At 34.2% G+C, this 27953-nt stretch overlaps 1 protein-coding gene across 3 annotated transcripts in view; it reads left to right on the top strand.

Moving 5' to 3' along the window:
- LRPPRC (leucine rich pentatricopeptide repeat containing) overlaps positions 1–27953 on the top strand; it is a 92425-nt gene that overhangs the window by 17271 nt on the left and 47201 nt on the right. For all 3 annotated transcript variants that reach the window (XR_013921946.1, XM_080341355.1, XM_080341356.1), the window contains exons 8-23: positions 508–652; positions 1415–1557; positions 1834–1939; positions 2021–2128; positions 8075–8193; positions 8725–8818; positions 12028–12097; positions 15273–15300; positions 17593–17650; positions 18774–18880; positions 19092–19169; positions 19517–19570; positions 20282–20395; positions 21604–21734; positions 23185–23270; positions 24899–25103. Coding sequence is in view for 2 of the 3 variants with exons in the window: in XM_080341355.1 (XP_080197481.1) it covers positions 508–652; positions 1415–1557; positions 1834–1939; positions 2021–2128; positions 8075–8193; positions 8725–8818; positions 12028–12097; positions 15273–15300; positions 17593–17650; positions 18774–18880; positions 19092–19169; positions 19517–19570; positions 20282–20395; positions 21604–21734; positions 23185–23270; positions 24899–25103 (1646 nt within the window). In the remaining variant the exon portion in view is untranslated. The remainder of the gene's footprint in view (positions 1–507; positions 653–1414; positions 1558–1833; positions 1940–2020; positions 2129–8074; positions 8194–8724; positions 8819–12027; positions 12098–15272; positions 15301–17592; positions 17651–18773; positions 18881–19091; positions 19170–19516; positions 19571–20281; positions 20396–21603; positions 21735–23184; positions 23271–24898; positions 25104–27953) is intronic.

A 27953-nucleotide genomic window follows, 5' to 3' on the forward strand; every position in this document is an offset into this window, starting at 1 on the left:
TTTTTTTTTTAAAATCAAAGAAGTATTCAGAAAGGAATAAGAAAAGACAATAGGTTTGAGTTTAGTAAGTAGTATCAGATGGAGAGGGCCAAGTCAAGGAAGAGGATGTGGGAAAGATAATATTGTTCTGTGACTTAAAAATTAAATCTTCATCAGCCAGTCTTGTTCCAGACACTAATAAGAACTTTGATTATTCTCCCCTTTTCAAAATAAAAATTTATTTTGAAAGCCATCTCACAATGGGAATACTTCAGGTGTTTTTATATATTATTAGGTATTAGAGAGAAACCATTCTATCCCTTTCATCTATCCCTTTTTCTTTTTACAGTCTAAAGATATTTGAGGGACTCTATAGATATTTGGTATTTGCTTTACCATATTTGATGTATCTAAACCCATGGTTTTAAAAAAGGGAAAAAACCCCCACCTTTTAAAATTTTAATTATAATGTATCCTGTTTTGACTTGCTTTGGAGCTTATTTAACTTAAATTTACTTTGGTTTACAGACTCTAGAAGATGTTGAGAAGACTGAAGGATATCTTATGGATAGGATTTTGATGCAGGTGATTTTTAGCCTTGCCAAGGCTGGATATCCTCAGTACATTGAAGATATTAAAAAACGCATAAGATTTGAAAGGGAATTAATTCCAGGTAGGTGCTTGGTTACTGCAGCAGTGTTTTGCTACTCAGGGTGGAGAGGAAAGCGCCTTTTTTTTTCCCCCCAATAACTATGTAATAACTAAGTAATTTTGTACTTTTTTCTTCGATACTTAAGGAAAACAATATTTTTGCTGTTAGTTTGTGGATTCATTTATGATGCTTTAGATAAAGTTTTGTAAAATTTAAATATAAAACATTTATTTAAATTTCCATACAGAAGTTAATCGATCAATTTTTTTAACTTGTAAAATTAAGATTTTATAGGAAAGCAGTAAGTGTGGTGTCCTTTCCTCAAACAACACTCTTGTAATTCTTGTTGTGACAGCTCTTTGTGAATATCATAAAAAGGGAGACTAAACACTGAACATAGTTTTCTTTATCTACAGTTAAAAAGTCACCTTTGGATCCCAGTATATGTAATGAATGATAATTGTTAATTATACTTCATCCATTTTTTCTTTTTTTGACATGTCTAGAAATGTGTTTTCCTTATTTAGTATCCTGTCATGTTGCAGTGGTGACGCTTCTGTAATTTTTGTGTGGTCTTTAAATTTCAATGGGAAAAGTCAATTTCATTGAAAAATATAAATAATTCTAAAAAAGTCTCAAATTTCATTGGCTGGTCAAGTTTAGAAGTATGCTAATGATGCTTGTAAACAGTTGTATTCTTAGCTTTCATTAATTTTAGGAGTTTAATGTGAAAATAGTTACATGCACTTTAAAAAGTTTTTTTCTCTCTTTTTCGTTTGCCAGATGCAATGAACCTGTGTCTGACTCTGATAACCCATGGCTTTGAAGATCTAAGTTTCCAGATTTTGAAGTCTTTTAATCACTTCACACGTGATAATACGGACCAGGGTAGCTTCTTCTTGCAACATTGTGTAAATAGAGATCTGGTATGCAGAATATTAATTCTTTTTTCTTAATACACTAACAACATTTTATTTAGTTAGTTTAATGCAGCTGTGAAGATGGAATATGGTACATCTTTTGCACAGTGCTTAAAGAATAAATGATGTCTTTTAGTAATTCACTTCAATTTGCATAGTAAGTTGGAATTCACAAAAGAATCATGTTCGGTATGTGTAATATCAATTTCCTAAACATTAGAAGACTCTAATATTCTTAACAATTTTAGAAATTGAAAAATAATTTTTTAAAATTCTTTGCAGCCTATGGACAAGCTGATGCAATTTTGTAATGAGTTAAAAGAAGCAAAAATGCACTCGGCACCATTACCATTTGTTTTGCGTTGCGCTTTGGAGACCAATAAATCAGGTACTCTGCTTATTTAGCTATTTTATGTATTGTTATTTAAAGTACATGGTAACTGTTTAATTATGTTGTGAATGTTTTCAGTCTTGGCTATTGATGTGATGAAGATGATGAAAGCGGAAGGCCTGCCACTCAGACCTCACTATTCCTGGCCGCTGCTAGTTGGGTTCCAGAAAGAGAAGAATCTTAAAGGTTAGTTATCTGATACATGCTCCTCCAGCTTTATGGAAAACCTAGTGCACAAATCTTTATTAAAACATATGAGATTCAGCTGACTCTTGAATGTAAATGAAGACCTTGCTGCTTGTCTTATTTTGTTACCAACAGTTTTTCCTTCAGAAAGACTTTTATTTGAAACTTCCTTTCTTACTTAATCATAGTACACTTCTACAAATTTAAAGTCTGCCTTTGCACAGAAAGGTGTGTGAGTAATTCTTAACTCTTGGCATTCTTTCTGCCTTCCACTGGTTCTTTTTGCTGCTCAGTACCTTCTACAGAGTTTAGTCTTAAGAAACTGAAATCTGAGAGAAGCATTTAAAGGTAGGGTTATGTTATAATAGCTTTCCTGGACTGCAAACTCAGTCCTTTTTTCAAGCCAACTTCTTATTATCTACCTGATAAACCAGATGCCAGTTTTGTTACAATAATAAAAACTGCAGGAGAACTTACGTTGCTGAATGTGTGAGCCTGACCTGACAGCATACTGATTGAAGGACACAAATGCTCAATCTTTGGGATTCTTAAGTAGGTTTAAGCATTTAGCATACTTTCCCCTGTTACACATGGGGATGTCTACAGGATATGAATAAGAATTGAACAAATATTAAATTTTAGAGTACAGTATCTAATTCTTTGGTTTGCGTTATTGGTAATTCAGAAAGAATGGTATTGTAAAAAGATGCTTTTAACAGAAGTACTTCCCCCTTGGGGAAACAAAAAACTGTCTTTTTCATCTTATCTCACAGTATAATGTGCTTTAGAATGAGATGCAGAGTTGTTAGTGTGACACTGGGTGACAAACAAAATGCACAAACAAAAAAAAAGTGCTTTTAGCAGACTCTTCATATCGCAATTTTATCTTAAATATACAGTCACATTCCAGTTTGGAAGAAATGCTGAAACAAGTATTCCCTAATTGTTTCTGGCTATAAAAATGTCTTAAGTCTTTTTCAAAAAGCCTTTGTGAAAACAATATTCAGTTTTTATTAACTCCTTAGGCTCTGTTCCTGCTAGACTACTTCCCAAGTTTGTCTTCTCTCAGGTTTTCAAATGCTTGAAAGTTCCATGATGTTTTAGAAGTCTGGCAACATCATTTTAGTTAGGTCCTTTGTGACTTCTGTAAAGCACCATGTTGCCAAATATAAGTAAATTGAAATCAGTGTCATACTTCTTTTTTGGGATGCTGCCTACTGAAAAAACCTGCTTTCTATTACTCCATAGAAAATTTCACCTCACTAACACAATTGTAAGTGATATTGAAAGTATTTTTTGACTTAGTTAGCTCCTGAATCTGAAGCTGTATCTGACTGTTGAGAGAAGCTTAAGTTTCAAGTCTCTTTGGTCTTTCGCAAGGTCAAAGGTTGCCTTAATTTGGACCTCTACTGTGGAAATAGACTATACTTTGGCTAGTAGTCCGTGCTGGAAGTCACGTAAGCAAATCACGAAGAAAATTGATGAAGTAACTCTCAATTCTGCCTTTCTTTACCATTTTCTAGAGAACCTTTCTTTTTCTATCTGCAAAGGCATAAACCTGTTTATGACTGTATGATAATACTGTGGATTTGCAAACTCATTTTTCTAACCTGGTACTTAGTTTGCGAGTTTGAATTGTCAAGCAGGAAAGTTACTACTGTGTGCATACCTATGAAAGTCAGTGATTTTGCAATTCTTAAAATACAGAAGATATCTAAGCAATTTTTTCTGCAGTGAAGAATCAGTGGAATTATTCTTGCTGCAGTGAAGCAAGTTGTCTTGTTCTTTCCCATGTGTAAGCTCACATTCATTTTTTAAAATTTAATAATAAAAACTGAATAAATGAGATCCACTATCTAAAACTACAATTGAAAACACTTGAAGGAAAGTAAACAGGAGGAAAAAAGCCCACCCACCCTGAAATTGTTTCATAGAAATAATAGAGCAAAAGATAATGCTGCAGTGAGAACCTAAAGGTGACAGCAGATAGTAAATGAACAGAATAATGCTTTCTAGCAGCAAAAAATAATAGACCTGTGTGAACAAAAGTATAGATAGACATTGTATCACATCTCATACCAAAAATTAGGTAATAATTCCTTTCTCTATGAAGTAGTAATGCCCAGCCTAATGTGTGTAATTTTGCATCTCAGTATTGGTAAGGCTGAAAATGGAAAATAACTTTGAGGAAAAACTATTAAAAATCTGATACGATGTAGATAGTGGACTAAATAACTGTTAACACAAAATATAAGCAACAACCTGTCTATAGCCTCAGGGTACAAATGTGTGAATCAGTATGTATTATGTGACCCAAACAATTAAATAACTTGTCGCAATGTTTAATTATATGTTTATCTGATGTTTATTATAACAAAAGCTGATATTGGATATCAAAGGAATTTCTTTAAGTTGTGTATTACGGAATTGAGTTAGAAAGAAAAACAGCAGTGAAGCGGTGGCTAAGAGGAATCAAAATAAGCAAGGCAAATTTTAAATGAAATAGCACTCTGAAATAGCAAACAGCTCTTTTCAGTCATTTTACCCAGGCAAATGATTTCATATGGGCATACTTGCTTATATGTGTGTCTGTTATATAAGATGATAATTACTTATTTCCGTAGTATTTATCTAACTAAATGCTATTAGGCTTTTAGGAATGGAAAATGCTTGTGGGGTTTAAAAGATCAATATGCAGTGAATCTGAAACTTGTTGGCATTGAGATTCATCTTGTATCAGATGATACAGTAAAAACAGAAGGGTCCAGTATAAATAAACAGAAATGTTTGACTCACACATGTTACTGAATATTTTATAGCTCCCCTTCATCTTTTTATAATCACGTTAGTTATTTTTAAAGACAGTTTTTAAAAGTCAGTAGTGTATTTCAATTTTGTTTTCTACAAAATTCTTGCTATATATGCAAAGCATGGTTAGCGAGTGGTAATTCAAATTTTATTTTGGGAAATAAGAGGCTAAGTCCTGAGAGGAATTGGAGTGGTGATTTCACAAAGTAACTGCTTGAAATACTCTTTTATATACATACTTTTGTGGCAAAGAACTTTCTGGATGCATCTGAAATTAGCAGCACAGCAAGAATATGTTAAATATTATGATGCCTTCCTGAATGCGACCTCAGTTTTTGAACCGGACTTTGTTTTTCTGTCCTTAATAAACTACTTAAAGCCCAATTTTACTGCCCTTGCACATGTAGAACTGTACTTAACTACCTTAGAAATTTCCTCCTCTTCTGATGGGACTGTTTTAGGAAGATGGCATGACTTACTGTGAGAAACTTAAGGAAATGAAAGGTGGACTGAAGTGCAAGCCTCAGTTTTCACTTCTTGAAAAGCAGCAAGCTCTGCTCTACCACAGAAACATTATGACCATCTTGTAATTCATCTCCTCTGTGTTTGTTCTTGGATGTACTGATTCGAGGCTGAATCTGTTCTGTTGGGGTGTTCCAGTGCTGTTTCCAGTACTGACAAAAAGCAGAAGTGTGGCTGAGTTTTATTCCCTTTTTCTGGCCTCTTTATATTTAACTATTTGATTTTAGATACTCACCTCCTGCAGTCCTTACAAATCTCAGCCCAAGATTTAAAAAAACCTGTTCTTGATCAAGCAGGGAGATGGCTGGAAGACCTTACTGTGGGTTTTAGTCATACCCAGTCTTCTGGATCAGTTGTCTCCAAGTGGGGTGTCCAAGGCAATCCATTTGGATGTGAGTGGGCTGTTAATAAATAAAATAAATATTTATTTTTAAAATAGTGTTTATTTCATGTTCGTCTCATCCTTTTTTACTTTCTGTTTTTGTGGATGTTTTATAGTGTACATAATATATCAGTACAGTGGTACATGTACATAACTTCTAAATCAATATGCATGTATTAGGGGTGTGTTCTTGAAAAAGTTTGAGACACCAGTCTTCCAGATAAATGTAAATGCACTTTTGTCTCTTTTTTTAGTCTGCTCATTGGTTTGAGGAGAAATAAGAGACTAGTATATTTTCCAGTATGAGTAAAGAATTTCTCAAAATCCACACACATTATGTTCAGTTCCCATTTCATGCATGTATTTGAGAATTTTATAGTATTTTGATTGAAATGGGAATGTTCTGTTGCTTTATATTGTGGGAGATATTTATGTGATGATAAAGTAGTTCTCTCTGTGAGGTAGATAATGTCTGCAAAATTGTAATATTCTATGTTGGTTTTCATTTATCTTCTACTCCCTCCCTTCCCTCCCCCCTGCCCCAAAATTGTATATGAGCCATTTTAGCAATGAAGAAATGTGTGGCAGCATTTTTTTTAAGTTTGCGATTAGTTTGGCTATGTGCAGCATTGTTACGGGTATTCCTCCTTAATCTGCATCTCACTGTTGTGCTGGTGTTCTGGTCTTCATATATGCCCTTTTCTGCTAGGGATCTGCACCAGGTCATGTTATGTTTTTGTGATAAATGTCTACTAGGGAATGGGGATGCTTAACAAAACTGTTTTCTACTCTGTTCTAGATAGAATTTAGAACTTCTATCTCCTGAGCTTGCCATACCTTATTCACTATGGTATCTAGTTCTTGGTCTTCAAGCTACTTTCTAGTGATACAGATACAGTTATTTTTTTAAAAGATTTCAGCATAGAAGAACTTAATGCATTTTCTGGGATGCTGAAAACATGAAATAGAAACTAGCTGTCAAAATTTGAAAGGTATCAAGGAAGACTTACTGTAATTAATTCTTTATTCATATTTTTGCAGATTCTGGGCCAAAATCGGAGTTTTGTTTAAGGCAAACTCTAACAGATGATGCGACTTTAATCTAGTGTGACTTGCCTGCATGTATTTTCAAGTGCTCAAAGGGAATTCACATTTGATTATTTGCACCATAGTGCACTGCATAAAATATTCATGGAAGTGTCACTTTTCCATAGGTGGCACTCCAGGGCAAAGACAGGGACTTTGGGAAACTTTACATTTTTAAAGTAATAAGTATGAAATGCAAGTTGAAAAAAACATATGCTGTTTGGTACTGGTGTCCTGCAGCAACTGACAAATCAATTTTAGACCAGCAAAAAATGGTAATATCTGTATTTATTTTGACAGAGGTTCAAAGCAAACTCTGAACCTCTAGCTAGGGTTACTGTAAGAAGTTTCTGCAAATCAGAAGAGTGTGAGCAGTTAAAAAGCATGACATATGCTTTTGAAGTCTACACTCTAATTGCCAAACTATTAAGATTTGGTATCTGTTGTCTTCAAATGCACATCTACAGTAGTAAGGTATGGTCTAGTTGTGTGAATTGATGTGTACCCTGTAAAAGTTAAAATGTAGCTCCCCTGGGGCTTGGGAGACAGTAACCTATCTCTGAACTTCCATTTGGAAGCTGAAGTGTTGATAATGAACCTTATTTGCTTACAAAAATGTAGTTTGTTTTAAACAAATCAAGAGGCAAATTTTGAAAGCTTGCCTTGCAAATCAGGGTTGGATACTGGGAACAAAGCTAAGATTGTATTATGTATTGAAGACTGCATTTGTGTTTTGAATTTGAGAACATATATTACACTAAATTTCACATTTGTTTTTTATGCACAATAATATGGACTTTTTGATCTATAGCTCTAGAAGATGTTTTGCAACATGATGAAGAGTAACTGTCATATCTCATTATGTTAGAAAATGACTTTGTATACTAGCAATTTCCAAACTAGCCAAGAGTTTCATGGTTTTGATAGTACAGCACAGAACAGGAAGTTTGGTAAATCTATGTTATGTTTCACAATTAAGAACTTCATTAACACCTAAAATAAAAATGCAGGATTTTACATGGCAATTTCAAGGAGGGAAATTGATTGAGACAAGTCCTTTTTTTGAAAAACAACATTTATTTTTAAGTGTTGAATCTCGAGTTTTCATTTTTCTGAGATGCTTAGCCTTACCAATTTTGCCTTAATAGGTATCTTTGAGGTCCTCAAAGTGATGCATGAGTTGGGGGTGGAACTTGATGCAGAAACATACACAGATTATGTTTTTAAAAATTTTGCTGATAGCAAAACTGCCTGTGACCAGCTGAAGGTGAGTTTACATTTAGAATCCATAAAAATGACTATTGCATGGCATATTTTTATATGTTCTCTATGAAGGCTTTAGATCCCAGTAGTGCTCTAAACATTAACTTGGTGTGATGGAGCCTGTTCAGAATCCTTAAATTACTTGAAAACAGTTGTTGCACTGATGGTTTGTTTATAGTGTCTTTCTCCTGCTTTTCTTTCTACTTTTCAGAGCTAACTGAATATTTTGCTCAAGACTTGCTAGCTTTCTGTTTTCTGAAATGGAAAACGAAATAAATGTATGACATCCTTTGTTTTAAGTACAACTTAGAAGTATTACAACTGTTACAATTGATTTCACTAAAAAAGCTGGATAGTTTTTGATCAGTAGCAAGTTGCTTGTCTAGCCATCTAGGCTTTTGTAGAGCATCTTCCATGTTCTTAACAGCTATCAATACAAGAACACCAGTGTCATTTAGGAAGGAAATGTTTAAAAATAAAAGTAGCAGAAAGTCTCCCTGTGAGTACTTCCAATGACTGATTGCTTTATTTCTAGAAAAATGGCTGCCTGTTTGAAAGTGTTGGACTTACTTTAGCAGAAATAAGACATGAAGCAGCAAATGGAAGACTGAACAATGTTCTTTCTCTATGTAAGTATTTTTCCCGTTGGGTGTTACTACTTTCTTGGTGGTAGTGTTGATCAGTTGTAGGCTAAGAGATTTATGTGGATTGATATATAAGGTTTAAAGATATGTAAGAAACTTGAGCAAAGGTTTTATGTGAAGTCCTCTATGATGAGATGTCACGCTGTTTAAAACTTCAAATTGTGGACAACATATCACTGTTAAATTCTTTTTTAATATTGAATGTGGCCATAAGATTTACATATAAGATATTTCCCAATCACAGCTTTGCCAGGATTGTGATAGGATTATGATCCTCTCAGAGGGCTTAAGGAAACAATTTGCCTTGCACAATGACCCTTAAGTCTTTTATGCAGGGATTGTTTTTGTTTGCAGCATCAATTACAACAGGACACTAGTCTTAACAGTATGGCTCTGCAGTACTACAGAACTGTTGATGAAAGAACCAGCTTTGAAGAACTGATTGGCAGTGAGGTTAACCTGAGGGTGCTCTGCAGATCTGTTGGTTTTAGAAGTTACGTGTATAAGTATGATGGATTAATTAAGTGATGAAGTTGTAACAGCGTGAATTAATCACTTTTTAAGAGTCTTCTCCAGAGACTGTTCTGATACTCAGTGCTTGCAAATGTTAGTAAGTGTCATTGACTGAGTGCATGGGATGAGATTATTTGCTTGGTTAAGTAGGAATGTATGTCTTTCTTCAAAATTTAAAACAAATACGGATTTTATTTACCTAGTATATTGACACAATAATGAAACATGTAAATTTGGACTAGATCTGCTGCAGAAAGCTCTGTTTCCTAAACAACAGTTTTATTTGTCCAAAGCTCAGGGAAAAGCTTAAGCGGTCTTCCGCTGCAATTATCATTAATTGTTTTATTTAATGAATATAGACATATATACTCTATACACCATGACCCTGGGAAGTGGTTGTGTTGAAAATGAGAAAATTGAGTAGTTACTAATCAGTGATTTAATTTTTCTATCAGAGATTTATCAATTGGTGAATCTTTAAGATTCACCTTACATTCTGCCATTATTTTATTTGCTCTTATTGCAACAGAAAATATTAACCATGAAAAATTAAGTACTTAAAAGAAATATTAATTTTGGGGGTAAGGATAACTATTTACTTTGAGTAATGAAATTTCTTTTGCAAAGTGAAATAGCTTGTTTTTTAGCCTGCATTAAAAAGTAGACTCACCCCTGCACACTCATTTTGGTTAACTGAAATAGTCAGGTTTTAATGTGTTATAAGACACAAATATGCATATGCCTGTTGTACAGTAAATGTACAAGATATCAAAAGTATGATACAGGTGCGTATAGTAGGCTGCATTCTGTCTTACTGTGATGAAGTTAGTCTCTCATAGTGTATTATTTAGCTGTTGTCTCTGTGTTGAATTTAAATCTTGTAGTGGAATTTCTGTTTACAAAGACTAGGGTTAATAATTCATGGAGACATTAAAAATTTCTTTTGAACTTGAGCTTTAAAGAAAGGTACTCTCATAAATAGTTTACCAAGCTGAAATGAATGCTAGTAAATCTAATTAGCACCTACATAATGATAAGGCACAGATATTAAACAGCTAATTGTTTTGGGTTTTTTTTTTTTTACTTGCCTTCTTTTGCAGTATTACAAAGAGGGAAAAATAGATGCAGAATGGCAAATAGTTCAAGATTGTCTCAACAGTGTAGTTGAGGGAGGCAAAGGTTGGTTATTAATACTCGTTGCTATCTAGGTGTATTGATTCAGCTTCTCCTACTTTATAATGTATAGATTTCTGCTACTGACAAGGTGAAAACTATGAAACATCAGTTGAGGAATCTGGGTGCATAAGTCGGCGTACATGAGAGCCGCTTTTTCCCTTTATCATGCCGTTCCATTCCACTTCATTGTCAGCCTCTTGATTTTCTCAGACTTGTTTGTTGCTAAGGAAACCAGGTTGCCGATTGTCAGCAGCAGCTGAGCATACTAAGATGCTTTTCTGTTCGTCTTTTTATGAGCAAAAAGTTTAATATACCACTGGAGGAGTATTTGTATTGAGCATTTCTTGAAACAAACTTTACCTGATATTTTCAAACTAAAATGAACGTTGCAACATTTAAGACTTTTAATTTTCTAAATGCCTAGACTTAGACTAAGGAGTGGTTTTAGCATGTTGTTTCTGCCTGTCATTTCCCAGGTTCCTATAGAGATGGTGGTTTTATTTCATTTATCTCCTACCATATACCATATTGCAGCCCTTGCTGAAAGGACCCTGAGCATTCAGGTTTTTACAGGGGTTAATTCTATTGTGACAGTGAAGTCAGATGATAATAACTTCATACAGGACTTTAATGTGTCTACTACTGTATTTTTTTCATTGCTGTACTATGGCGCTAAACTGAGAGACAGCAATTCTAGAGGAAGAAGATAGAATGATGTGGAGTCTTCTTAGCCAAGAAATGATGTAAAGATGAAGACATAGGACATTACTGTAAATTATCTCAGGGACATCCAATTTAAAGTAATTTTACTATTTTCTTTGTCTTCAGCCAGTATTGTAAATATCAACATTTAGAACTGTGCATCTTATCTTTTTTTTCCTTTTATGTGTGGATAGCACATTGGATGGAACTGCTTTTTCTTGTCAAGCAATTTACCCCAGCAGAAGCAAACACCTCAGAAAGTGGCATTGTTTGTTTTCTTTTTATTAAGTTTTAAAAAATAGAAGGTGAAATTGTAAAGCCTATTTTAAGGCAAGTATTTAGTCTGAAACAATTAGCAAACCATCCTCTGGTGGATCTTTTTTTGTTCCACTGCTAATATCTCAAGTTTTGTTAATTATGGTTGTTTGGGTTTTGTTTGGCATTTTGGAACAAATATTTTCTTTGGACTAGTACTTATTTACAGATAAAATGCCTACTCCTATTACTAACTTGTGTAAAAGATGAATGTATAAACTATTAATGTTAAAGGCACTGAAGATGAACAAATCTCTTTTTTGGAATACTTGATGCCTTTTAAAATGGAGCAGATTTAGAGCTGATAAAACCTGGACTATTTCAAATACCCTGGTATTTGAAATTTTAATTTACAAAAGTATATCAGCATTTACTAAATTAATGAAATAGTTCTTCTAATGGCATCCTGTTTACGTGACCTACTGACTTGTTGCAGTTCAGAGATTTTTTTTACAATGTGTATTTAGAAACATGTCTTTCATTTACAGTGTCTTCACCAAGCACACCTCCTATTGAAATTCGTCAGTTTAAAACGAGCCTCGCTTCGGGTTTTAAAAGGTAAGGTTGCTATATGAACACCTCCTTTTTTCATCTGTAGCGAAGTTCTCTCTCTTTTTTGCCTTGTTGAGCACAAGTCTGCACAGTTTTTCCCCCCACTACTCCCTCCATGGTTGGAAATTTAAAAGTAGGGTTCCAGCTGTAGCAGACCTGAGGAATATCTTGGTTCCTCTCTACTCCTGCTGGTTTCCTTGCCACTGCTATATATAAGCATGCCTTTGAAGTATTATATCCAGTGGATTAAAAAGAACTTCACTGTTCTTGTTTGTTCTGTAATATTTGATAGTATATAAACTTTTAAGTGTAGTAAACATTTGGGGTTTTACCTTTATTCACTTTTTTCTGTTTTTAAACTGTTATGCTAACCTAAGATTTCCCTTAAGATTATCACTATTAACCATTAAAGTAAAAGGGTACTTAATGAAGCTGAAATACCAGTTAGGAGCTGGGCATGTTCTACTACATCTGATAGCTTTCTGTGCTCTCTGGTTTAATACAACTCCCAAAAGCTCATGTTGAACACCTAGTATTGTGCTACCTTGCCATGACTTTGTATTCGCAGCCATCTGGTCCCATTTTATAGGGAGCATTCCTTGCTAAGTTGCAGGGTTATCTTAAGCTTATTCAAGGATATGTGAATTAACAACATTTCCTATCATTCACTGTTTGCCCCAGTCAAATATGCAGGACTGTGAATGAGGTTTTTTTTTTCCACCTCTGGGAACCAGGGAGGACACTTAATATTATTTAGGACCAGAGTATGAAGTGTGATTTTGTTGACTAAGTTATTTCCTAAAAGTTTGTAGTGGCTATGTGATGTAACTGTGTTCAGGTTAGATATTAGCAAACTTGGTGAACATGACCAACATATAGTAACTTCCTAGTAAATTGCAAGTTCTACCTAGATGACCATGGTAAAAGGAGGACAAAAAGCAAACCAGTGATCAAATTGTGTTGATATACCAGGGATAAGTGAAATAATGTTTTACACATAATAGGGGTATCCTACTATTCATTTTAGTACTCAATCCCAAAATCATCCTTTTCAGATGTTTTTAAATTAAAACAACAAATCTTTGAAATGCATTTTCTCTCTGTAAGTATAGATAAATATTCAGTTGAGATAGGACTTGCATTAGAAAGGAGGCTGTACCAGTGGTTACCACACACAACCAATGCTAGCATGAAATACACCTACTGCTAGAGAGCTATGCGGGTGTTCAGAATGTGATTTAAAGTGTCCTTTATCGACTTGTATCATGAAAACTAGCTGCTGAAGAATCGTACTCTCCTCAAGTGAAACAGTTACTCTCCTCAGCAGTGGAACAGTTCCTGCTTTTGTGATTTCAGTAGTTTGTGGACATTTGACATAAAAACTCAGGATTCTTAGGGAAATTAAGGTTGGGGGTTTTTTAGTGTTCTTTTGGAGGGGGATTTGGTTGGTGGTTGTTTTTTGGTTTGTTGTTTTTGGGTTTTTTTGTGTGTTTTTTGTTTGGTTGGTTGTTTTTTTTACTTCAGCTTTTACTGTTTCCCTCCCTCCTCTCCTTGCCACTTGTGTGGCCTACATTTTTAAAAATTTCTTTAATAGTAATGTCTCTTGTTTGCCTGTATTGCTGCCTGGCTTCAGAAACTATGTGCAAGATTGGACGTGTCCAAATTTCACCCTTATATTGTTTCTGAAAGCATGCCAGTTCATGTTTCCTTTTCTATTTTAAACTTAATGGCTAGAAGTTTGAGGGTATGATAGGATAAAAGAAAAGAATATTTGTACCTTTTGTAAAAAACACAGCAGAATTTTATGACTAAACGCTGGTCTTGAATGTTCCACTGAGTGGAGTTTAGCACTAATGTACAGAAGTAGAGGGTATGGACACCAGAGACACACAAACTATGTCTGTGGCAGACTAGTTTATAGACCTCTGAAGCTGCTGTCCTCTAGTAACTGCTTCAAAGTATTCCCATTCTGTCTGCCTCTTCTACCATTGCTATTTCAGAGTAAGTGCTTTAGGAAATTGATGCATTTGATACCTGCAGTTCATTGTCATTCTGTCAGTGGACAAGTTTGCCCAGGAAAGCTTAACTAACCTCACAGACAGTGCTTTTTGGTTTTAACCCCCCTTGGTCTGTGTGGACCTGTATTTGACTCTTTTTCAGATACAAGTGGCAGTATCACAAAAAGAATAAATATTTCATGGGTTAACCTCCTAAATAAAATCCTAAACTTCTATGAACGCTTTAAAGTTTCTGTGCAGCTGTCCAGACTGACATCTTATTTTTCCCTTTTGGGAATTATAGGAAGATAAAATAAGGTCGCATGTTTTTGTTTTCTTAGCCTTCTCTAGGTTAATGCTGCTTCATAGTTGTCAAAAAGTTATAGATCCTAGTGAGAATTTTAATGTTTTGCAAATTACAAGAATATGTCAGGTTTTTAATATTTCAGTGAACTGGTTAACATTTTAGTATATTTGGGTTTTTATACTTTAGTGAACTGGTTAACATTTGATCTGTGGTTGTAACCTGATGATGTACAGAGAAGTGCTCTCCTTCGGGTCCTGTCCTGTTTTATGAGGGGAGAAATTTGTGTCATGTTTTCTATTTTTTAAAATATTGTCCATTTATCTCACGATAATAAACATTGAATTTTAAGAGAATTGTTTACTTTTTTGCATGGTGTAAATGCATTTATAGCTGCCTGTAGTTATCTGTCTATACTAAAAAAAATAATGTTAATGCACAGGAGTGTAGATTTTTGCTTTAGCACGTTCTACATATTGAATGTTTGCAATGTGAAGTGCAACTTATTTGAACGAATCTTATTTCTTTGAAATACTAAATGGAATGAAGTATAAAATAAAGTACAATTAGGGTGTGTTAGAAGATTGAACTAAAAATAAAACTAAAATATATTATTTGCAGCCTTAGTTAACTGTTTAGCTTGCTGCATTATTTTAAGTTATTTAGCAGAATCCATTACCATATCAGTACAGTAAAAAGAAAAATACTTATTCTGTACAAAGTTGGTTTAAACAGTATGTGGCAATTACTGTATTTTAATTTTATTTAAATAATAAGATCCTCACTGTTAATGATTTGTTGTTTTTTTTAAAAAAAGAAAGATACAACAGTAACATCATTTTGTTGCTTTTCTTTTATTATCCTTTGCTGCCCTCTTCAGCTCAAATGATGTACATCTTTGGAGCAAGGTAAGTGAAGATAGTGCTGTAAATAAAATCAAGTTCTACATGTTTATGGTGCATTACTGTAAATCTGAATTCTGAGCCAAAAAATTGTAGACCCAATTGATTGGAGCAAGGCTTTTGTCAGTGACAGATGGTACAACTCTATGAAATGGAGTTTTCAAACTGGACAGTTAAGTGTAATTGTGAAAAACCAAATGTGGTGTTACCATGTAGTGTAGCTTATCCTATTCTGATTTCTAGATCAATGTTGTTACAGCTGAAGGTGGTATATAGTTGTAGCTTCTGGACCAAAGCTTGCCGTGGTTGTGCAATCTGATGTTGTTTAATTCCCTTTCCTGCTTTCTCTAAACTTTTTTCCTATCCCCACACTAGTACTAACAAAATAATAAGGCACAATTAGAATTTTAAAGTTTCTGTCATGTAACTTAAAACATGGAAGGCAAAGCCTGTATGAAGTCAGGGGGAAATGACTGATCGTCTTGTACTCCCTGCTATGGGCTACATGACAAAGACACTGCAATATAACTTGGTCATTACATTTTGTGGAGCGCTAGAATAGAGGAGGTGTTGGCAGATACTGCCTGGGATGTGGTTACAGATTTTGGGAAGGGATGCGCTCTGATTTTTGTCTTTTTTTTTATTTTGATACTCTACTTGCTCACTAATAAACTACTACATGGCTCACTTATATAGTTTAGATTTTGCAAAGAAGTATTGGAATGAAATGCAAGTTGTAACTTGGAAAGTCACTGATTAAGGTTTTATATGAATCAGATAGAGTTTGTGAGGTGCAGGTTTGCTTGTGTTTTACTAACATTTTCTGTTGTGTGAAGATTATGGTGAGGTGTTTTTGTCCTCTGCCTTTCCTCTTTTTGCATTAAAAAAATGAAAGGCGGGGAGAGAAAAAAGGGAATTTCTTATTACTCCCATTATGAAATTAGTTTTAGAGAACAGTCAGAGGACTGAAGTAATGGTGGTCTGCACATGAAGTAGTATCTAGAGTTACTTCTGCTGTTCTCCACAGTGGAAGAAAGATGTGTTTTGTTGTCTTAATTTAATTTATTTGTAAATATGTGTATTAATCTTCTAAAATAGGAAATGCTAAATTGGGAAATAAATGGATACTTAGCATAAGGATAAATAAATAGATACTTAGCATTAGAAATAATACCGCACGTTCTTTTTTTTTCTGTAATCCACCCTTTTTTGTATTCTGTGAGATTTGATTCAAAAGGAGATCTGAGTTATCATGACTTTCTTGGATTTTATTGTAGTTGTAGGTTCTTCTCTGTGTTGATTCATCATAGGAGGGTGAGGGCTAAATGGCAGAAGACAGCTGTAGTTTAATTGTCCACGGTATACATGGTGTTGATAGAATGAGAAGTGATAGATAGGGTCTTCCATTGCATTTGGTATTTTCTGGCTTTGTTTATCCATTTCCATTAAGAATTGAAGGTGAAGGTTCTGTTTCTTTTGCCATTACTTAAAGTACAGCCCTTCAACTTATTTCAGATTGCATTTCAGAGTTATGGCAGATAAAGCAAAATTCTTGAAATACTTAAAATCTCAGCTTTTAAGTAAAGGTTATGTAATTGCCTTAAGAACAGTCAAACAGATTTTTAAAGCGGTGCAGTTTAGGTTGAAGTATTTGTAGGTGAAACGTGGCAGCTCTTGGGTACATGCTGCTTTTCCTCTGAAGAAGTAAAATCTACAAATTCCTTCCGTTTGTATGAGTGATGGAATGTGTGCAAAATTTCGTCAAATGCAATTAATTTTTATGGACGCATATTTTGTCATTTAAAATTGCACTTATTTATAGCAGCTGTACTAGTTATCTTAAATCTAGCAGAGTATGATAAATTGTGTTCCTGTATTTGCTTTATGCATTTGCTTCTTTAAAAATAGAATTTAAAAAAGCTTTATGTGCCAATTTCAGCCTTTCGGTAAATTGGAATGTAATTGTAGCATCTCCAGGAGCGACACTGGTTGATATTTGCTTTAAGCAATGTCTTATGATAGCCAGCTTTCTGTAGAATGATACATAAACAGAATACTAGAGTGTCTGTCTTACTGCCATAGCTCAGAAAGCATTTCTGTTTGCAATATTTTTTTAAGAAAAACCTATTATTTACCAAAAAAAAAATTTCCTTGTATTTCTTAGTGAATTACTGTGATGTGGTAAAGAATAATACTTTAACAGAGAAATGCTTTATTATTTTGAGAATTCAATTTCAGATACTATTTGTCCTTGCTTGCTTCTTTTGGCTGCAATGTACGATTATTCTGTCTTACCAGATAACAGAACTGTTGTACAAGGATGAACGTTATTGCCTGACGCCTCCAGGACCAACTGGTAGAGTTTCAATTTCTATGATTGTAACTTATCCACAAATCCGTTCTTCTGTGTAATGATGGGTTTGAGGGATTACAACAGTAAACACTGATTGCTTCTTTTTGAAAGTGAAATTTGAAAACATGTTGGGTAAAATCCTGATTCGAATAATCAGAGCATATTTTGTGAGAGCCATAAGATCCTTTTTTAGAATTGTAAATCTTGTTGATAAAGATTTATTTTTCTAAATTTATTGACCAAAATAGAGGTTTAGAATGAACACAGTATCAGCGCTTAAATAATTAAAAAAGAAAAAAAAATGCCGTTTTCAGCCTAGTTTTACCTTTAGTAGCTCTTCTGATATTGTGAAGCAAAATGGTACTTAACATCCCAAATCCTCTACTTTGAAATAAGTATACTATTTTCGTATAATCTGGTTTTTACAAATGAGGGGTTTATTCCCTCTTCTTGGGGCTGGAGGGGCAATGGGGTATGGGGAAAGCTAACCTTTGAGATGACAATAATAGATGCTCTTCCTATTCTCAGCTACAGGACGTCATATATTTTTGCACTTGTGTAGATAAGAAACTTAGCACTATTTTCTAAAATCTGTTAATTTTGATTTTTATTGGCTAAAAGGCAGCTTCTTCAGTATTAGTTGATCTAATGGTTGAAATATTTTTATGCTTTTGTATTGATATTACAATACTTAATGTAGATTTGTAATGGAATAGAATGGGTAAAATGTACAGAATAAATATGCAAAGTGTTAGAAATCTGTTTTTTCTTTTGAGCAATGACAAAACATTTGTGGCAACTACTTGGGGTAGCAGGCAGAAAAGGGGGGGAAGGCCCTGGGCAGTACCACTTCTGTCACACAGTAGTGGAAAAAATAGATTGAAGTAAGATTCTGTACTGAAAAGCTGTCACTAGGTCTGAAAATAATTAATATTCCTTTCACTCACCAGTTAGATATGTGCTCCCAAACCACATAATCTCTATGCCTCAGTGATCATTGTTGCCATTTCAGAGCCTCTCATCAGGGTGACATCTCACACCAAAATGATTTCTTATAAATTAATCTTGATAACATGACAGTCTCGGTAATTTTAGTGGAATGCTTTCTCTTGTTTTTTTTCCACAGAAGCTGTTGGCTATTTTCTTTATCACTTGATTGACAGCATGAGTGACTCAGAGGTACAGGCCAAGGAGGAGCGTTTGAGACAATACTTCCATCAGCTGAAGAAGATGGTACCATTTCATTTTTTGCTACATAATGCCTGTCCTGCCTGACATGTATCTATTAGATTTGAAATTGCTGCTTTTAAGTACAACCAGACCACTTCTCAATGACATGCAAGAGCTGGAGACTTGAATTACGTCTGAGATAATTTCTGTCAGACAAATTTCAGTTTGGTTGTGTTTCAAAACTAATATAATTTTTCTCCACCTCTTGGTACAGAATATAGTTATCCCTGCAGCTCACTGCAGCAGCATTTGCAGACTGCTGGACTCCTCTCAACTTCCTGAATTAATTAAGGTCTGTGGTTCTATAGCAATTACTTTAAATCTAAAAAATCAAGTATCTATACTCTGTGAATATATTCTCCTTTGCAAAAGTAATATCTTTATGCAGTGATTATATGTAAGCCTTTTTAACCTTTCCATGATTTTTCACTGTTAAAACTGTTTTCATTTCACATGTAAAACTTTTGGAGGGGTACATTCAGTAAGTGCTTTTTCAAGTCAATGTAATAATGCTGCAGAAAACAGCTTTTTTAACATTGCAATTATATAGTTAGCTTAAACAGTTTTAGCATGAAATGCTTAGTTAGAGATTGAACTTTTTTGCAGGAGTAGTGATACCTTTGTCTTACTACATTTTAGGATGCAAGGTTACTGAGTCATAAAAAATCCCTGTCTACAGAAAACATTCCAGAAGTAAGTAAATTCACAAATAGCTATGCTTGTTCTTACTGTAATAATAATGTTTGGATATGGGTTTTAGATGAAGCGTAATCACTAGCTTTCAGGTCATGGAAGTATATTAACGTTATTTAAATCTACCATTTGAAGTTCAGAGGTTGCTTTCGAGAGTATGAGTAAAGGCTGTCCAGATTTTCATGTAGACTTAATACTTGACCTTCGAGTTGACCGAGGTTTCATGCCTCAGTTTCCCTGTCTGGTAAACATTTTTTTGGAAGTTCTAGTTAGTTAACAGTGCTGGTATGAGGCTTAATTCGTGCTTGTAAATTACAGTGATCCACTTGAGTGGCAGGAACCATATAAATCCATACTGCTTCTAATGGTGGAGTGTCAAGTCTTTACATCTCTGATCTGAGCAGAGTGGAGATGGAAAAAGGAAAAGCCTTCTATTCACTACTTATCTGAACACAAAGAACTGAGTACGAAAGAAATAGTAATGTTGACCTTTGTAGATATGCTACTTAACGCTTTTTTTACTGTATTGTGACTCAAAACTTCAATTAGTATGTACTATTTAAACAGATAAAAGCATCTTAAATGATTAAAAAAATCCTTACAGTATGAAAGAAAAGGATCATTTTGTCTGTCTTTTATTAAAGTGATCCGACAAGTTGTTCAGGGAAGGGTGTTTTTGCAATTGACATTCTTTCTGTTACCTCCATTTAGAGTGCTAAACCTGATGTGTCTGCTTTGGAGAAGAAACTAGAAAAGCGAAAAGCTGAAAACCAGCCTATTACAGATGTCTTGAAACAACTCATACATGCTCTTTGTGAAGAAGAGGTATCTTAAGCAATGCCAAGATAATTGGAACCACATAGCTATATTTTTAAAGGGACATAAATGACTGTATTATGGAAAGACATAGTGAAGCAAAGATAAGTGCAGTGCTTGAGGTTTCATGGTTTGATGCTTATAAATCAAACATAAGTGCAAAAAGCAATTAAATCAAAAGGTTAACTAATTTCAGTAACACCTTGAATGGCATGTTTTGGGGTTGCTGGAGTTTGTTTACAATAATCTGCAAAGTGAATGATAGTAACAGCTGTGATAGGTTTATCATACATGCCAAATGTCCTTTCAAGCCATGGCTCCGGTCTCTTATATCTAGATTGTCAAGCAACTGATACATGCACTAGTCATTTGCAATTCAAATATTACTGGGTTGTTAATGCAGGGATTGAAATTCCATTTTCCTGCAGGAGGAAAGCTCTTCTGAGATAAAGGGTCTCTTGCCTTCATTCGGCAGGCGTCCAGCTGTAGTTTACATTCATTTAGTGTGTGTCTGTAATTTGTGGGGTATCACCGCACTTTTATTCAGGTTCTTGTTCAGTGTGAGCCTGCCTGTAAAGCTGTATATATAGGAACAGTTAACAGTCGTGCAGATGATAGCACAATATTCTCTGTTGCTAAGAATACAATTTAGAAAGAGTGATTTTCAGCTGTCTGTCTCTCCAATTTTGCATATGAAATAAGACTAGAAGTAAACACCATTGTAAGTTCAAAGTGGTCAAGTGTTTGAATAGGAATGTATTAAAAAAAGCTTTCTGTGGGATCATTAAGTAGTTTCTTATTCTTTAAAAAGTAGTTTTGTTGTGTATTTGGCAGTGTACCAGGTGAAAATTGTTATGAATTCCGAATAAATAAAAACTGTTTTAGAATTTGGGTTAATCATGTTATCTGTCTAGATTAGGGAAAAATAAAAAAAGTCTTATATTAAAACATGCTTGAAATATGAACGTAAAGCGAGAAAATTTATTTAGAAATGTGGTCTCAAGTTAATCTAAAAGGTATTTTAGAAAAATATTAATTTCTGCAAAATAACTTTCACTCTTAAAAATTGCTAAAACATTACAGTACTGTTTAAAGACGTGATCTTATACTACTAAAAGCACTAAAGCAGTCACGTAATTGCACACTGAACATATACGAATCATAATGTCATATTGGCTTTTCCTCTAGTTCACATCTTTGCTTTGTTCCTTTTTTAGAATATGCAAAAAGCCCTTGAAGTGAAAGCCAAATACGAACCGGACATGGTTGTCGGTGGCTATGCAGCCTTAATAAATTTGTGCTGTCGACATGATAATGTAGAAGAGGCAATGAACCTGAAAGAAAAAGTGTAAGTACACCGGCACTGAAACATGTCACAGAGATTTATGCTGATACACAGACCTTGTTGAATTAAGTAGGTTGAGTTTTAACCCTCTCATCCATTTTTAATTAGTTCTCCCCAACAATGTATGTGCATTTAAAACAGTCAAGGGTGTGGTTTTTTGAAACAAAAAATTGGCTTTGTATAATTGAACATCAGAATCAGCTATTTTGTATGGTCAGTATTTTTTTTTTAATTAAAAAAATAATTTTAAAATATGAATTGCTATGTAGGATCTGGATTTTTTTTTTAATTTTAAATATACATAGTGCCTAAATTAAAGCTTGGCTTATTTTAAGAGGGGGGAGGGGAAAGTACCTGTGTTGTGTGTTAGAGAGCACCTAGAATGTGTTTAGAATATGCTGCACCTATATTGTCTTCAGAATAGCAGTGTTTCTGAGTGACATTATTTTTAGACGGTCAACAAGCATTCTACTTTAAATGTTTATTTTCAGAGCTTTCTGCCTTGGCTGTGAAAATTAGCTCCTAGCTAAAACATGCTATGTGTGACTTATCCCAGAGGAAATTATTACAGATCATCTTTTTGTTTGCCCATTCCCTCTTTCCCTTGCAAGCCTTCTTTCGGTCTGAAGCTACACTGAATATACAATTTCTGTGTTACTTTGAAGTTCTCTTGCTCACATGCACTGAAAAAGTATTTGCTTTGGGTTTTCAGTAGTTTAGCAGGCAGGTGCTCATTGCACCTTGGTAGTGTTTGAAATTATGTACACTAATTGAACTATGAATACCAAGAAGTATGCTGCTCTGCAAATAATGGTGGTTATATTAGTTTTGGCTTTGCCACCACACTCATACAATCCACGTAGTGAGTGTGTGTGAAGTAAAAAATTAGTCTTCTAGTGGAGCTTCACTGCGGTAGCACATTTTTAATGATCTGCCTCAAGTGTAACATAATATTGCTGAGAAGTGACTCTTCCATTGTTACAAAAAGAAACATCAGAGAAGGAGTTAATTTTAAAACTTCCAGAAAAAAGAAAAAAAACCACATAGCAGAAACTTCCAAGTAGTAGCTTTCAATTTGTTACTATAGGTAAATAGTTTCATATTTTTCATTGAAAAGAATGCAGCCCTACCCCAGCCACGTGGACTGAGTTTTCCTTCCCAGTCTTCTGGGTGATACCCTATTTTATGCAATAAGTCCTAAATAATTAATTAAACCATTTGGCTTCTTAAAATATAACTTTTGGGTTTGGGGATGAGAAGGTATGTGGATAGTATTGTCAAATCACATATTAATGTTGCATCATGTTAAGTCTGTTGGATTTTTCCTTTAATACTCATAACTTTTAGCTCTCAATGCTGTTGTTTTGCTATGTAGTTTTAAAAATAAATTTTGAAGCTGGATCCGTAAAATATGAACTTCTATTGATATGATTCTTAATGTTTTAATTTCAAGCTTCCCTAAGAATTCACCTGTTGCTCTTGACACTGGAAAATACGTAGCACTGGTGGAAGTCTTATTAAAGCACGGTAGACTAGCAGGTAATCCATTTGCTTTCATTGTGTGTTTCTGCTATATAATAAAGGTATCTTGCTTCAAGAATAAAAATGTGAGTTGATATTAATGGTATATCATGTCCTGAAAAGTGCTTGAACATTTTGCATACAAATTTGCATGTGAATTCAACCAGAGATGCTTGGACAGTGCAGGCCATTAGTTTTAATGGATTGGCAAGCTTGTCATTTACATTTGCACAGCTCAGTGCTTTTTGCATTTTTGCAGCTAGTTTTTATTAGCATTGCTGTTTGGATTGAGTTTGAAGATCATGACTTATGGCACAAATTGCGTATGTGCCTAGACTAATGGCTTTGTTTTTGCTTAAGAAGGTCTGAAGGCTGAACATAAAACCTGTAAACATAACCTTCTCATAAGAGCCAAGTACTGCAAAAAAATCATTGAACTTTTTATAAAGTATATATTTTCCTGTTGGTGTTCTTTTATGTGTTTGTGTTTGAATTTTAGAGTCAATTTTTCAAACTGCCTGCAAATTTTGTTTTTTAATAAGTGTTCTGCAAACTACCTATTTTGTATACCTAGATGATTGCATTAAGCTGTTAGCTCTTTAGTTTCTGTAATTTAATCTAATATATTTCTATAATGTACATTATTTGATTGATCTTTAAAAGAATTCTAGACTGTCATCAACTTTAAAAGGTGACTCTGAATGTTGAGTTTTTTGATTTTGTATGAGACTTAAGACCATAAAAATGTAGTCCAAGCCTAGACGCAAAATGTTAGGGTTTTATATAAAACACTATACAACAAAATTAAAAAGCTAATTATTTTTTTCTTGTAAGGTCTTTCTTTGAAATTTGTCTTGCCTTCTTATTAAGCTTACTGTTAGAAAAATAATAAAAAAGCTGATGTTTTCCAAATCATAATAAATCAGATCATGACTACCTCTACATTAAAGCAGTTTGAAAAGATTAGCTTGCTTTTAAGAGCATAAATGTCCCTCAGAAAATAAAACAATTAATAAATGTAGCCAAATGTAAAGTGGTCAAAACATTCTGTCTATGCAATAATTAAGAACATTAGAAAAATGCACTTATTCCATGTAACAAAATGTTTGTTTGTGCCTTACTAATGAAGCTTAATGAACCTAATGTTTTAACATGCAGTCTGTTAGAAAGCTTTCATTGGCTCTCCTTGGCTAATTAGTATCGACACAGCAAACAGGCCCTATCGGTATCAGACCATTAGTCTGGCTGTATATACAGTGTAAACATATCTTTATTATCTGGCCTCGTGACAAGCCATCTGCTGAAGAAACAATGGAGTGATTTAGCAGATGTTAGCATTGAACGATAAAAGCATCCATTTAGTAGAATCTTGCAACTATAGGGCAGACTATACAGGGTTATGTGGTGCAGAGTGGGCACACAGTTCCTATCTATAATTTGTAGTCAAAGTTGCAGCAAAATGATAAAACCATGCTATTGTGGATTTATAATTGTAGTCTCGTTTAGAAATGCAAGTAGTAATTAACTTGAAATCGGCATTATACGCCAGAATTTACATTCCTGCTGGGTTTGAAATGCTGTTTTAATAGCAGTTTGTTTTCCCTACATGAAATTACCTAAGGGTCTTTTGTGTTGTTTCATTGTAGATGCTATTAACATTCTAACGGAGATGAAAGAGAAGGATGTTCCTATCTCAGACAGAACAGTTGCATCTTTTTTCCGCATTCTTAATGCCGCTGCCATGCGAGGTGAAGTTGAAGCGGTGAATCGATTACATGAGACCATTGTGAACCTGAGGTTGGCAGAAACTGCTGTCCTTCATTCCCCTCTGATTACAGTTCACCTTGAAAAGTAAGCTTTGGGCTTCAGATCGAATAAGTTACAGTATATTTATTTGTGTTATGTGATGCGTGTATCCTAGACACAGCTGCACATACATGTTTGAAAGTGCTCATGCATGTAAACATGTACGCACATGTAATAGCGATGTGATCTAGGAATTGTGATGAACAAATACGTTTTCTTAAGTTAGATAAGTCTGTTTTCATCAGTTATGCATCATGTCATGGTCTCTGGGAACAACAGCTGTGTTTTATGGTCACATCAGAGATGAAGTGGCTATGTATTGGAATATCCTTATGAATTAGTCAGTTCTAAAGTCTGTTTGACAAGATAGCTATTCAGAGCATGATAGGTATATTCTCTGCTTCCCATCAAAACAGCATTATTTTTCTGTGCCATCTGATACTTCTCAGGTGAGTTGAAGGGCGGTTGTTGAACACTGAAATATTTTTAGTTCACATAATTAAAATGATTTGTTAATGCCAATAGACTGTTATGTAGTTGAATTTAAAATTCAAAGTAAGTACTGTCTGGTTTGTCTGTTGTGTTTTTTTTTTTTTCCATGTATACTTCTAGTATCATTTAATAGAGAAAAGAAAGTACATACATTAATTCTAGCAGTCAGTATCTGTAATTCCATGTGTCGTGTTCCTTTGAATATATTTTCCTTATGAGGTGTAGGATATTTGAGTTAATGTATGTATGAACTATATAATGATTTCTTACTAAAACTGAGCCAAGAGTCCCTTTTAATTTCCTTTACCATATGCACAATCCTATTTTTTTCTTACGTCATTTCTGTAGTTGCTGGATTTTAACGTCTTGCAGCTAGTGTGATTCATCAGTTTCTTGCAGTTTGGTTCATGTGTATGAAATGTTCTTGGCTTAAACATAATACCTATGAAATAAGTGCATTTTTCATAGTATCATGTAAGTCAGCCTCAAAGATGCCCATTAATGTTTCTCTTCATGTTTAGAATTTTTAGTTCTTTGAAATATTCTGTGAATGTAAGGTCTGTATATCACTTTCTGTATTGATAATTCTTGTAAAAAAGATGTAGCTCTTGGTAGATGCATGTACATTCTCTTCTAAAAACAGTGGTTTAGTGTAGTGGTCAACACTTTAGTGTACATCTTTTCAGTCAGCAACACTGCCTTGGTTGTATCAAAAGACAAGGCAGATGTTTATGAAGGTAATTTAACTGCAATCATATGTAACTAATGTGTTGGAAAAATATCTGATCTGCTTTGCAGTGTGCAGTGAGAGCAGCTGCATTTTCCATAATTGCTTTATGCACATTGACATGCAAGCTGTACGTGATGCTACTTGGGTTCTGTTCACTTCAGAAGTAAGATATGATGATGTAAATCAAGATGTGATCATGTGTGGATGCAAAGGGGGACAGTAAAGAGTGCTACTTTAGTTTGACTCCCCATTCTTTTGGATTATAAATGTTTGGTAAAACTTTCCAAAAAGTTTTTTAATAAAGGGACTCTTGATGAGAATAGATTTTTAAAGGAGCAAGTAGGTCCATACTGTGGAACTGTATGGCTACAAGTCATTGGGAATCACCTGTATGACTTGTAATACTTGCCATGTACGTAACTACAATACGAAGTAAGCTCATTTTCTACTTTTTTTTTGGTTTTTTCTGCCTAATGGGTGGAGAGATGTGCTTCCTCTCTCCTCTGTCAGACAAAACAGAAGGGGGAAGCTTTTTCCACATAATTTATTTGGGAGGAATAACTCAATTCTCAATTTCACTGATTTCTTTTTTTTTTTTTTTTTTTTGTCTTGAAGAGATTTTGAAAGTCATGAGTGACTAAAAGAAGTGTTAGTTATTTTCTTCCAGCAGTAGTGCTTACTATTTACCATCCTACAGCTTAAGTATCATGCTGAAATGCTGTCATTTAGCTGCAGGTCGTCAGCATGCATCTGAAATCAGCTCTAGGATGTTTTTGAATGTTCCACAGCAGTGGTTGTGCTAATGCTTTGTGTGTTTAAATTATTTCAAACTTTTTAACTGCTTGTAAAGGAATCTGTGATTTGCTTTTGAAGATTTCAACAATTGTAGGTATAAAATACTTTCATCTTCTCCTGGGCGTTTTTCCTTTAATATTTTGAGAAATATTTAACAGGAGTAACTAGAGAGAGAACTTATAGTATATATATGTGTGTATATCTATACATATATATATGTTCGGGGTTTTTTTACCGTGACTCAATTTAAAGGGAACTACTCCCCTGCTTTTATTTGTATGATTTTTATTTAAGAGTCTGAACAGTTTCTCAAGATGGTGAAATCACATTAAAAATTGAGGCAGTCCACATCTGGAATCTTGGTCTATCATCCAAGGTGACAAACCTGCCTTGGAAGTATGACAAAAGTTCTAGTTTCTAAAAAGATTCTTAGATTCTAAAAGCTGCAGAGCTGTGAAGAGCTTGTACTTTTTCTTAAAATAAGTCCTACTTTTGAACTGGTTCTTCCAACTGACAATAATTAGAAAAGGTTACCTACACACCTTCTTAAAATTTTAAAGGTTGTAGTTTTGACTTTTACCTTCTGTACCAACTGTTGGGGAAACCTATTTGAACATGAGCCATTTTATGAAACTGAAGAGGTTTGTGAAGCTAACCTGCTCCTGTGCAATCTGATACTTTGATAATTCCTATTTACAGGATGATAAATTAACAGATACAGTAACTATTGATGATTTTTTTCTTCTTCCAAGAAAACTGCACAAGTCAACTTTTATACAACCAAAAGTAGGAATATACATCTTAAAAACTTGGTGTGGTTCCTGTCTTTTCATTCACATAAGTTTGTTTCAGTTCTCCTTGAATAATGTCACCTCCGC

Source organism: Nesoenas mayeri (assembly GCF_963082525.1).
Source record: "Nesoenas mayeri genome assembly, chromosome: 3".
NCBI classification, from domain to species: domain Eukaryota; kingdom Metazoa; phylum Chordata; class Aves; order Columbiformes; family Columbidae; genus Nesoenas; species Nesoenas mayeri.